Below are 10,907 nucleotides of genomic sequence, written 5' to 3'. Positions count from 1 at the left end.
AGGAGGAAGATGGATTTCTTGTTTACGGTATAGCCCAGTCCCTTTTTCATTTCGCGAAGATTTAGCGCTTGCTCAGGATTAGGATAGAGTGCCGTGCTATTGCTCAATATATTGCTGCGAAAGATATAGGGCGTGGTACTGATTTATATCCAGCAATAAACCTATTTATTGACTGGCACCTCACAGTAACATCTCTAATATAAAAACCTACCGAGGCATATTAGGACGATAGATAAACCTTGGATCAGCCCCAGAACGGAATTTCTCCCACATCCGTGATTTCTTGTAGCCTCCAATAACATCGGGAGAAGAAAGAAGATTGAGATCATACTCCCCACCCCTACCAGCGGCTTCGAGTGTTAAGTAGCCAGGTGCATAGACTTCCACATCTTCCTTCCATTGATCGCGGTCGCATATATCCATATCACCAACAAGTTGGTTTGCCGCTTGAGCATTGCAAAGAATGTCAAGGATAGGCAGGTCCATATTAAGCCTTGAAAGATTCTTTTAGAAACAGCGTCACTTGGAAAATGCAAAGAAAAGAGAAAAAAACGCAGAAATGAGTCTCACGGTGGGTTCTGATGTCTAGCGCCACCCTCTCTGTGCTTGACATCATCTAAACCTTTTCCAAGCGTAGAGAACCATAAATACGGCTGTTGCATATTGAAAGGACGAATAAGCACCGAGTCCTCAAATACACCATTATCTGTGAAAGCAGTCAGTGCAAAGCGACCTGTTTTTAACCCATCTTCGTCAACGAGCATATATGGGCCATGAGAATCGAGGTAGAGAACTGTTCCAGTACGCGTAAGATAGATCGACCCGAAAAGGGCAACTTCAAGATCATGCCAAGCAGGAAAATCTTCAATCAAAAGACGGTTGGTAATGGCTGGATTAAGAACAATTTCTGAAGGCATATAATCAGTCTGCAGACAATGCCCAGCCTCAAGACCATATCGATACAAAAGAATAACGAATTTCACCCACCGCGCCCGGTTGATAGGGTGTGTCTGATCAACCGGCACCAGTGAAAATGACGCCGTTCGTAAAGGGCTGGGTGGTTTGGAAAATTCGCTCTAAAGCCTCTGCTGGGTATCGAAGCCCTTCTACAGGCTCGCTGCGTGATCGTTTCCCTTCTGTGCCTGGGAGTCCAATTAGGGCGCGGACGTGAAATGACTACACCTAACAAGTTAGCTAGATCTCAATCTGTAAATGAAAGTTACAGAGGAATTTTACATCACGGAACTCCTGTGTGGCCGAAGCCCACCGCTCGACGAGGTTTCGCCGTTGGCGTAATTCATATTCTTCATCTTCATCGGCGATGATGCCGCGTGCGCGCGGCAGCCAACTCTCCTAATCTCGCTAGTTATTCCCGCATTCCCCTTGGAATAATTTAGATTCAATGTCTCACTTGGACAAAGAGGAGCCACCCCTTGACCTCTTCTTTAATCTGATCAAGGGATAAATCGCCCTCGGGATGAGGTCTAATACAGTGGGGAATACGACCGGGCCAGTGCCGGACCGGTCTTGACATGCCTGCTATTTATTATATATTGTGTTTATCTCGCTCCACCTGTCTCCCGAAAAAAAAAAAAAGGGATATACTAATTCTCTAACGGTGTGAAATCAAGTGAAAAAGCTCCTCTTCCCGAGGACATCACATGCTACTAAAGACCTGTCAAGGGCCAAGTAAACTAACCCAATATCGAATAATCCTTCGCAATTATAATCGGCTTCCTGAACACGGTTGGAAACCGATGATCCCCCTGAGATTGAGTGGAATTATGGACGATTATGTGATTGGATCAAACTACTGAGGGAATGCCTATATAAATTGATGATGCCCTTATGTAGATTAGAATATTATGCTTCCTAGAGAGAATCAATCAAATCTATATCTTCTTAATACTGGTGCATACTTATTAATCGTTGGCTAAGACCTGTAGGTCGACAAGAGGTGTCGGAAATTAGGATAGTGTCCAGAAGGCACATGTTTAAAATCTTATACATATCACCTGACAATGAAAGATTCGGTAATTGTATTAATGATACCGCTTCCTTACAATCCTGGTATCAAACAATCTATGGACTGTGTATCCTCTAAATTTAGATTCTATATAATTTAAATTAGGGATATATAGGCTAAAAATAGGGAGGTGAGGTCTAAATTTCGGGACATATAGCCTATATTTAGGGATAACAAGGCCTAAAGTTAGGGATAAAGTCTAAAAATAGGGAGATAAAAGCCTATAGTTAGGATTGGGCCTAAACTTCAGATGATTTAGTTAAAGTTAGGTCCTTCCTTTCTAAACTTCAGTTCTATTCCCTAACTTTAGGCCTATTCCTTGAACATCAGCCGGCCAGCTATCTTTAGGGAATGCAGCCTAGTTTTATATTCTCAAAATTGAACGCCGCTTTCTATGGAATATAGGAATATCCTTTGAATTTAAACCTATCTTCCATATGAAATATTTCTTGAGACAAACTAATGTAGGATGTTCAATCTCAAATAATTACATTTCTTGAGACTAAGCTACATGTGGAATTCCATTTCATGGTGGGTTAATCTAGTGAAAGGAATCTTGACTATATATTGTAGACCAGACAATTAAGTCTTTAGATGGTCTCCATAACTAGTAATAGATAGTGTTTATTCTTATTTAATCAGTATTTTCATAAAAAGCAATAGTTGCTACAATATATATACATAAGACTTTAATAAGAAAATAGCCATTGTTCTATTAGATCTGAATTTAAATAGTAGATCTGGCCTGTTTGTTAGTTTTGAGTAATTAAATATAGATCTAAGTCATACATAATACTATATTTTTTCACTTTTTTTGAAAAGGATCTTTCTGTGTTTAATTTTTTGCTGAGTTTTATACAAAATGTGGGGAAAATACTGTATCATATTCCGTTTGACCCTATCTTTGTCCCCTCAGAACCAAGCTTACTGATTCAATAGGCAGACTGGGCACATTCTCGCCGCCTGCAGCCCATCCCCTGTCACAGAGGGGTCGTGGCTGTTGCTCATTCGTAGCCGAATCTGTCGGCACCGTTTAGAGTGCCTTTTGCGGACAAGCTGAGATACAGTACTTGGAAAACACAACAATATGACACATCCAATATGCAATCAACAGCATCGTCACTTTTATCCCGCATAAAGCATGTTATCTACCTCATTTGATTGGGAGATATAATGGTGGCTTTTTATAACTTTGTCCTGCTAATGACCATAGTTGATCCATTGTAAACGATGTGCAGGACAACGCAACACTTCAAGGATAATCTCATGCAGTCCCTCTACATTTTCTCCTTATCACACCATCTTCTGATACATACCGGCTCACGTACAGATATCCAGCGTGCAGCCATACATTTGTGTAACGACACGGTTGGCATTTAAATGTCAACTTCATATCAAGGATCTCCGTAGTTTGGCAATCGTATCAACTTGAATTTTTGAACGTCCCAACGTGCCCAATTCTCAACTCTTTTCTCTTGTCGCAAGTTATTATCATGGCCATCGATACACTTAACCGAGAGTCTAGCCATCTGGCGAACCCAACCTTGTTACGAAAGATCGACGAACTCCGCGAGAAGAATATCGGCCAGCACGTTCCTCTTCCTCAGGTAAGCGCCCAATGCCTCATACTATACTTCCTTTCTTAAATCTCAAGTATCCATAGCTCGTTGTCGTAGGCGACCAAAGCTCTGGCAAATCATCTCTATTGGAGAGCCTGACAAACATTCCATTTCCTCGCAATTTAGAGCTCTGCACCCGCTATGCGACGCAGATAACGTCCCGCCGCGACTTACATTCTCAAGTTGACATCACCATAATCCCAGGGCCTCACGCATCTGACGCACATAGGAAACATCTAGAGGAGTATCATCCAGGGATGTTATCCCCAGAAGTCTTCCGCGTTGTGTTCCCACGCATCATAAAGGAAGTTGGTCCCCAATATAGAACACTGTTATAGCTATGCACTGAACCCGGTACAGGTCAACATTCGAATGGGAATTCGGACGGACACTTCCTCAAGCGACGGCAATGTTTTCAGCGAAGATGTCTTAAAAGTCGAGATATGTGGTCCAAATGAAGACTATCTGACCCTCATAGACGTGCCAGGCATCTTCCGTACCCCTACAGAAGGGATTACTACCAAAAAGGACATTAAACTTGTTCAAAACATGGTTAAAGGGTATATCAAGGATAAGCGTACCGTCATTCTCGCAGTTCTCCCAAGCAATGTGGATCCCGCTACCCAGGAAATCCTGACGCTTGCCGAGGACTATGATAAAGCGGGAGAGCGTACTCTAGGGGTTTTGACTAAGCCAGATCTTGTAACTGAACTCAGCGCTCAAGCTGCTGTGTGTAACGTTGTGTTAGGGAAGAAGAAACCACTCGCGCTTGGATACTATGTCATTCGAAACCGCGGCGCAGATGATGACGACAACTTCGACCGGCTCTCTGTAGAGCAGCTGTTTCGGGAAAAGCCTTGGAGTGCCCTGCCGGCAGATCGGCTCGGTGTGCAGGCATTGAAGACACGACTGAGTGAGCTCTTAGGCCAAATCACGCGCAGAGAATTTCCTGAGCTGCGAAAGGATGTTAAAAAGCAGTTGATTGATTGTCAAAGAGAGCTGGATAGCCTCGGTCCGGCACGTCAAACTGAGCAAGAGCAACGATTATTTCTGAGCACCGTGAGCCGTCAATTCCAGGAGCTGGTTCAGGCTGCTCTTAATGCTCATTATTACAGCCACAGCGCATTTGAGGAAAGCGGAGAACTTAAGCTTATTACACATGTTGTCAACCTCACCGAGCGGTTTAACTCTGACTTCGACGAGAAGGCGCAGCTCCGTTATTTTGAGCCTCAGTCAAACAATGACACGGAAGAGGATGCCGACGACAGCGAGGAAGTCGAAGAGAATACTTGGGCTGATGTGAGCGCAAAACAGGAGTTGGTCGATGATGTTGACCTTGAAGACCCTGTTCTCGAAAACATTATCACAAAGGATTACGACTTCGACTACCCTCAAGACGGCATCATGGATTGGCTTGAGGGACTTTATCTGCGGTCTCGTGGTGTAGAACTGGGCACCTTTGGTGGAGCTATACTTTCCAGCGCATTCAAAGAGCAGTCGAGCAAGTGGGAAATTATGACCAAGGTGTATGTGAGCAATGTTATTATAGTCATTCACCGGTTCATGATAATCACACTAAAAATGCTTTGTACCGACGTCCGAGTTCATGAGGAAATATGGTCCTCTGTTCTCGACGAAGTGCTCAACAGGTACAGAGCAGCGGTAGACCAAGCGATGTTCCTCGTGTCCATTGAGAGGGAGAAAAGACCGTACACTTTAAACCACTACTTTAACAAAAAGCTCCAGGTTTCACGTGGTAATCGGATGGCTGCGATGTTAAAGGGAAAGGCTCGGAAGGAATTACAGCCTGGTCCTTTCGGCAAGGGCGTTGTCACTTCCGAAAACCTTATCGTAGATCTCGACTCTGTCAGGCATTCCACAACTAGCAAAAGCAATGTGGAACACATCAAGGAAGAGATACATGATATTCTTTGGTCTTATTATAAAGTTGCACGAAAACGATTCGTCGATAACATTTATCATCAAGCTATCGATCACTGCCTATTGACAGGACCCATGAGCCCTCTTGCTGTTTTCAGTCAGGAGTGGGTGATCAAATTGGAGGCGGAACAGCTGGAGACGATAGCGGGCGAATCACCAACTACTAAGGAACGGCGGACAACCCTGGTGAAGAAGATCCATGATCTGGAGGTTGCTATGCGGATCTTGAGACATTGACAGATGAATGAAATGCAAGATCGCTCCGCTAAGAGGAACTGGGGAAGGATTCTTCCCGGCCCAGCTCTAACATACGTTACGACAGCTGTGGGTGATATTGCACTAGAATATTCCAGAAAATGAGATTAACTATGACATCTAGATATCCATCAATCAAAGCTTAATGTTTCTGAATTCTGCTTAGTCAGTAGATTGACTCCAGAAGATTTGAAACATGTAATAATTTCTTCTAATACAAACACTGAATTGGGGTGGCTTCTTTTCGCCCAAATTTCCTCTTATAAGGAATCTCATAGACTGATAACCATTATAAGAATATTATATTAAAAAATTGGCCTTAGAATTCTCTCTTTATAATTTATAACGATTCAAAAAAACAATAATATACCAATCCTCTGCATAATACTACCATTATAAACTATTAATGCTCATTTATGTGACTCTCTGGTTAGGGCACAACCCTGCATAGCAGCGATAGTATAGAAGCCAGCTAGATCAGGCCAATGAAATCTACTTCTACTACTACTACTACTACTACTACTACTACTACTACTACTACTACTACTTTCGGCTTCTCATTCACCGACACAACGTTAAAATTCAGGTTATTTTTCCTATGCGTTATGAAGCGTCTCAAATTTGCCAAGTGTTTATCTAGATCCACCTCCAATAGTATATAATGCATGGTACCAACGTTGCACACAAGTTTGCCCGAGGTTCCGAGTTCTAAAGACACGTCAACCCGTTTGGAGGCTATAGAGAATTAGCATAACTCGAGAAACGTTTAACGAGAGGTCTCACCAGAGAAAGCTGACGGAGATTAACGCCAGCAGCATTGAGGATCGCGGCGCTCTGTATACGAAATGAGCTGAATAGCCAGTCAGCTAGCGGAATTGGACACTGACCTCCTTGTCCATGTTATAACCCTTGGAGTAAACAACTTCAGATATCCCAACTTGGGCGATTTTAACCGTGCACGTCAAACATGGACATCTATCAAGGGGTCAGTATAAGCTTTTCACTCAGCATAATACTAGATTCGTACGTATCACAATACAAAATGGCACCCTCTCTGATCCTCTCTCTTCCCGCCTCTAAAAGTGCATTTTCTTCGGCATGGATACAGAGGCACGTCGAGAGGCCGGCGCCTCCGCCCTCTCCCCGATTACACCGGGGGCCTATCAAATATAAGACATTCCGAATCACCCTGATAGCGACGGCCACTTACATCCTCCTTCATTGCAGTTGGTGATATTTCGAGGAGTGCCGTTGTAGCCAGTGCTTATGACCCGACGGTCTCGTACAATGACACAGCCAACTCTCCGCTTCATACAATTGCTTCTTTGAGCGGCAAGAGACGCCAGCTGCATGAAATAGTGGTCCCATGTTGGTCGCAAACGCTCTTCATTCCGTAGATCAAGGACTTCGAGAGCTGCGTATAGCTCGTTCAGTGAAGACGATGGGTTGAAAAGTCGTACTGCAGCTCGGTCTGTTAGGTAAGCCTGGCCAATGTCTTTGTCATATAAGTGTCGATCGCTCCAGAGCAAGAACTTTTCGAGGCTTGGAGGCTCCAACTGGTGTTGCCGACATCTATCAAATGTGAGAACCATGATCTATTTGACTGAACATGATACGCCCTTACCTTCTACTAAATCTTTGCCACCGTAGACCCAGCGGTGCATCTACACTTACGAGCAAAAAGAAGGGCCGCAGGAGCAGTTTTTCCAGAACTGTACAATCCCAGATATCGGTGGTCACCCAACGCTCCGTCCACCGCTTTGTGACGAAGTCCAAAAACACGTCAATTGAGTCAAATCTCAGTTGATTCTTAGGTTTGAGCTCGTGTCTCGGGCCACAGGTTTGCAGGCGAGCCTTGTCCTCCGGATCATCTGAAATCTGGGCGGAATCTTTATTCTCCAACGCAAGCAATTGGAAACCATGCTCGCGAATCAGGTACTCTGCTATGGCATGCTTCCCCGCACAAATGCCTTGTTAACGCCAGGTTAGTACTGGTCCATTGCTCCAGCTCAGCTCAGATCGAACGATGATCCCGCGAAATAGTAAAACATGTTGAAGACTAACCGCCACATAGCCCGATGAGCATTGTATAATTATTTTCTTCTCTGGAGATCGCGTCGGGGGAGCGTCAACAAGAATATCGCGGAACCCCACTTGTCGGAAAGGCAGTGGCACGGCTGTGCGGGGCAAACGTCACTCCACGCAGGTACGACTCAATAACATCATTATCATTATCATAAGATATTATAATTCAGTCACACTGTTGAGCAGAGCAAGTCGCCTGTTTTTGTCGCTGTTTTCACGTGAGGCATCTTCGCAGTTCACGCTTTTCGACGCCAGCCAGCTGCAAATCATGGGACCTGTCCGCTGACTCGGGCCGCTGCTTATCACCAATCCATCATCCCTTCTCTCTCCAAACATAGCAAACATTCTTGCACCTAACAAAGACTGCTGTCATCTCATCTCAAATATTCAATACTGAGCCTAGTTTTCTTTCTTCTTTTTGCTGCTGGCCTATCTCCCATCCTTGTCAAAAATGCAGTACACACCCTTTGCCTCAGATATTGAGCTGCCTTTCTATACCTCTCTGGCGTCCCTGAAGATCAACCATGACAAGCTAAACGATGCCCCGAGAAGAGTGTTGGGCTTGTATGAGATTCGTCCATCGGACACACCCGCTGCATCGTGTCGGATGCAAATTTTAGGGAATTCGCTGGTCAGCGATACGTAAGTTAGAAAACCAGACTGCGCTGTATTTTAGTATACTAATAACACATACTTCCCATTATAGTGTCCCACCTACTTACTATGGAGCGGAGGGTATGATCAAGAACTTCAATACCGTCGAAGAATATAAAAATGTAGATAAGATGCTCATGCTACAACAAGCGGGAAAGACAGTAAGCATATAGTCGTACTACCGTTTGTCTCGTATGTCTGATTCACGTTTCACTAGGTCTTGGATGCTATCAATGATGGATCGATATTCTCTACTCCATCGTTATTGGCATCTTTTCTCATACTTGCATTCGCCGACCTTAAAAAATACAAATTCCAATATTGGTTTGCATTTCCGGCAATTGTTCCCCAACCGCACTGGGTTCCTGTGCATCAAGAAAACACAAAACCTGATGATCCTGCTGATGATCCGTTATTACCTGGTTCTAGACGATTGTCTAATGAGGAAAGCTCAAGACTTGTGGATGCTGTACAATATTGGAAAAGCGGCATAGATGCACTCCAGCATGGTTTTTTCTTAGCACTTCGAAACCCGGAGAAGCTGGGAAGTGATATTAGAGCGGGTGAATATCTCAGACAAGACTCTGATGTTGTCAAAGGCGCTAACCCTCAACATGTAGATCAATCTGGATGGAAAATTGGTTCACTTGTGGAATATGAGAACGGCTTCTTTGAAGGCACCGACCCAAAGGATCAGTATATATGCTTCGCCGATCCGTCAAATTATCCCAATGCTCCGGGGTGGATGCTACGCAATCTTCTAGTGTTGATACAGAATCGGTGGGGGCTTAACAAAGCACAAATTCTATGTTACAGAGACACTCAGTCCAGACGTGATGCAGGGCGAAGTTTAGTGGTACCACTAAGACTAGACATTGAGCAAGGTCAAACATCTGTTAAGGGCAGTTTGTCCTCCGAAAATATGCCAAAGGTCACCGGCTGGGAGAGGAATAGTGCGGGAAAGCTTGCTGGGCGTATAGCTGATCTCACTGCATACATGGACCCCCAAAAGTATGTTAAAATTCTCACCCCATTGAAGAATATACTGACAGATGGTCTCGGTATAAGGCTGGCCGATCAGGCTGTGGATCTGAACTTGAAACTCATCAAATGGAGAATAAGTCCCGGTCTTGACCTCGAGAAGATCAAGGCAACAAGCTGTCTCTTACTTGGCGCTGGAACGCTAGGAAGCTATGTCGCGAGGAATTTACTTGTATGTGATTGTCGCTTTTGTGCTGTACGATGTACTGAAAACTGGGTCTATAGGGCTGGGGCGTACGGAAGATCACATTTGTTGATAACGGCTCGGTATCATTTTCCAACCCAGTTAGGCAGCCTTTATTCGAATTCAAAGACTGCCTAAATGGAGGAGTGAAAAAGGCACATCGTGCTGCAGAAGCATTGAAAGAAATATACCCAGGAGTGGTGTCAACCGGCCATGTGCTTTCTGTCCCCATGCCAGGTCACCCGGTTCCGGATACTCAGCAAGCCACGGCTGATTTCGAACTTCTCAAAAAATTAGTTGAGGAACATGATGCCATATTCCTGCTTATGGATAGCAGAGAGTCCCGCTGGTTGCCTACTGTAATGGGGAAATCCTTAGGTAAGATTGTAATGAATGCTGCTCTAGGATTCGACACTTTTGTGGTTATGAGGCACGGGGTCAAGACTGGAAATTCAAGTGACGCAGAGCTCGGGTGTTACTTTTGCAACGATGTCGTTGCCCCCATGGATGTAAGTCGTTTCTCCAATCATATTGATGTTAACAAGACTGACCGGAAGAACAGTCTATGAAGGATCAGACCCTCGATCAGCAATGTACAGTGACTCGACCAGGAGTCTCTACAATCGCATCAGCGTTGCTAGTGGAACTTTTTGTGTCTATTTTACAACATCCTGACGGAGCTTCCGCGCCTGCCTCGGTTTCTGTGGACAGCAGCCGTGGAAACCACCCCCTTGGCCTTGTACCACACCAGATCAGAGGTTTCCTTTCCAATTTCACCAATATTCCAGTAGCTGGTAGAAGCTATGATTGCTGCAGTGCCTGTTCAGACAAAATCGTAGATGTCTACAGAAAAGATGGTTGGCAGTTTGTACAAAAAGCGATTAATGACAAAGAATATGTAGAAGAGCTAAGTGGTCTGAAAGAGGTGATTGATGCGCTGATCACGGCTCATGATATTGATGCTGACGAAATGCACAGGTTCAGCGAAGAGCTGAAGAAGCTGCAGCAGACATTGAATGGGAAGACGATTCTGGTGAAGAGTTTGATTAAGTTTTCGACCCGCGAAAATCTTCGATAATGTTAGAATGCCTTCTAGAGAAGG

General features: G+C 44.4%; 4 protein-coding genes across 4 annotated transcripts; 2 read left to right on the top strand and 2 right to left on the bottom strand.

Annotated features, from left to right (window-relative positions):
- Window positions 1-207: 207 nt before the first annotated feature.
- On the bottom strand, window positions 208-1,534 carry BGW36DRAFT_392492 (uncharacterized protein; the record flags this gene model as incomplete). Its single annotated transcript, XM_046217702.1, has 5 exons — window positions 208-493; window positions 571-1,010; window positions 1,039-1,176; window positions 1,237-1,353; window positions 1,412-1,534. The coding sequence occupies 5 exons, from the start codon at window positions 1,532-1,534 to the stop codon at window positions 208-210; spliced, it is 1,104 nt and encodes a 367-aa protein (XP_046077322.1).
- Window positions 1,535-3,519: 1,985 nt separating this feature from the next.
- Window positions 3,520-5,972, top strand: BGW36DRAFT_331576 (putative dynamin; the record flags this gene model as incomplete). Its single annotated transcript, XM_046212835.1, has 3 exons — window positions 3,520-3,633; window positions 3,690-3,953; window positions 4,006-5,972. The coding sequence occupies 3 exons, from the start codon at window positions 3,520-3,522 to the stop codon at window positions 5,821-5,823; spliced, it is 2,196 nt and encodes a 731-aa protein (XP_046077321.1). The 3' UTR covers window positions 5,824-5,972.
- A 367-nt stretch (window positions 5,973-6,339) lies between these two features.
- On the bottom strand, window positions 6,340-8,060 carry BGW36DRAFT_412881 (putative deoxycytidylate deaminase). Its single transcript, XM_046219225.1, has 7 exons — window positions 7,906-8,060; window positions 7,466-7,811; window positions 7,052-7,413; window positions 6,869-7,001; window positions 6,729-6,816; window positions 6,625-6,675; window positions 6,340-6,576 (listed from the first exon to the last, which is right to left on the bottom strand). Exons 1-7 carry the CDS (start codon window positions 7,925-7,927, stop codon window positions 6,550-6,552), a joined length of 1,029 nt encoding a protein of 342 aa, XP_046077320.1. The 5' UTR covers window positions 7,928-8,060; the 3' UTR covers window positions 6,340-6,549.
- Window positions 8,061-8,377: 317 nt separating this feature from the next.
- On the top strand, window positions 8,378-10,883 carry BGW36DRAFT_353148 (putative autophagy ubiquitin-activating enzyme ApgG; the record flags this gene model as incomplete). Its single annotated transcript, XM_046213402.1, has 5 exons — window positions 8,378-8,568; window positions 8,633-8,741; window positions 8,798-9,793; window positions 9,847-10,314; window positions 10,368-10,883. 5 exons carry the CDS (start codon window positions 8,378-8,380, stop codon window positions 10,881-10,883), a joined length of 2,280 nt encoding a protein of 759 aa, XP_046077319.1.
- Between the last annotated feature and the right edge of the window lie 24 nt (window positions 10,884-10,907).

The sequence above is a fragment of the Talaromyces proteolyticus genome (genome assembly GCF_021365285.1).
Source record: "Talaromyces proteolyticus strain PMI_201 chromosome Unknown BGW36scaffold_1, whole genome shotgun sequence".
Taxonomy (NCBI): Eukaryota; Fungi; Ascomycota; class Eurotiomycetes; order Eurotiales; family Trichocomaceae; genus Talaromyces; species Talaromyces proteolyticus.
The sequence above is the reverse complement of the archived record's forward strand: the minus strand, read 5'-3'. Positions and strand labels throughout refer to the sequence as shown.

Bases quoted from the DNA above. Each gene is read 5' to 3' on its own strand.
- BGW36DRAFT_412881 (XM_046219225.1), bottom strand. From the start codon at position 7,927: ATGCTCATCGGGCTATGTGGCG. The intron at 7,414-7,465 runs GTAAGGGCGTAT...CACATTTGATAG, and splicing joins TGGCAAAGATTTAGTAGAAG to ATGTCGGCAACACCAGTTGG. The intron at 7,002-7,051 runs GTAAGTGGCCGT...TATATTTGATAG, and splicing joins CAACTGCAATGAAGGAGGAT to GCCCCCGGTGTAATCGGGGA.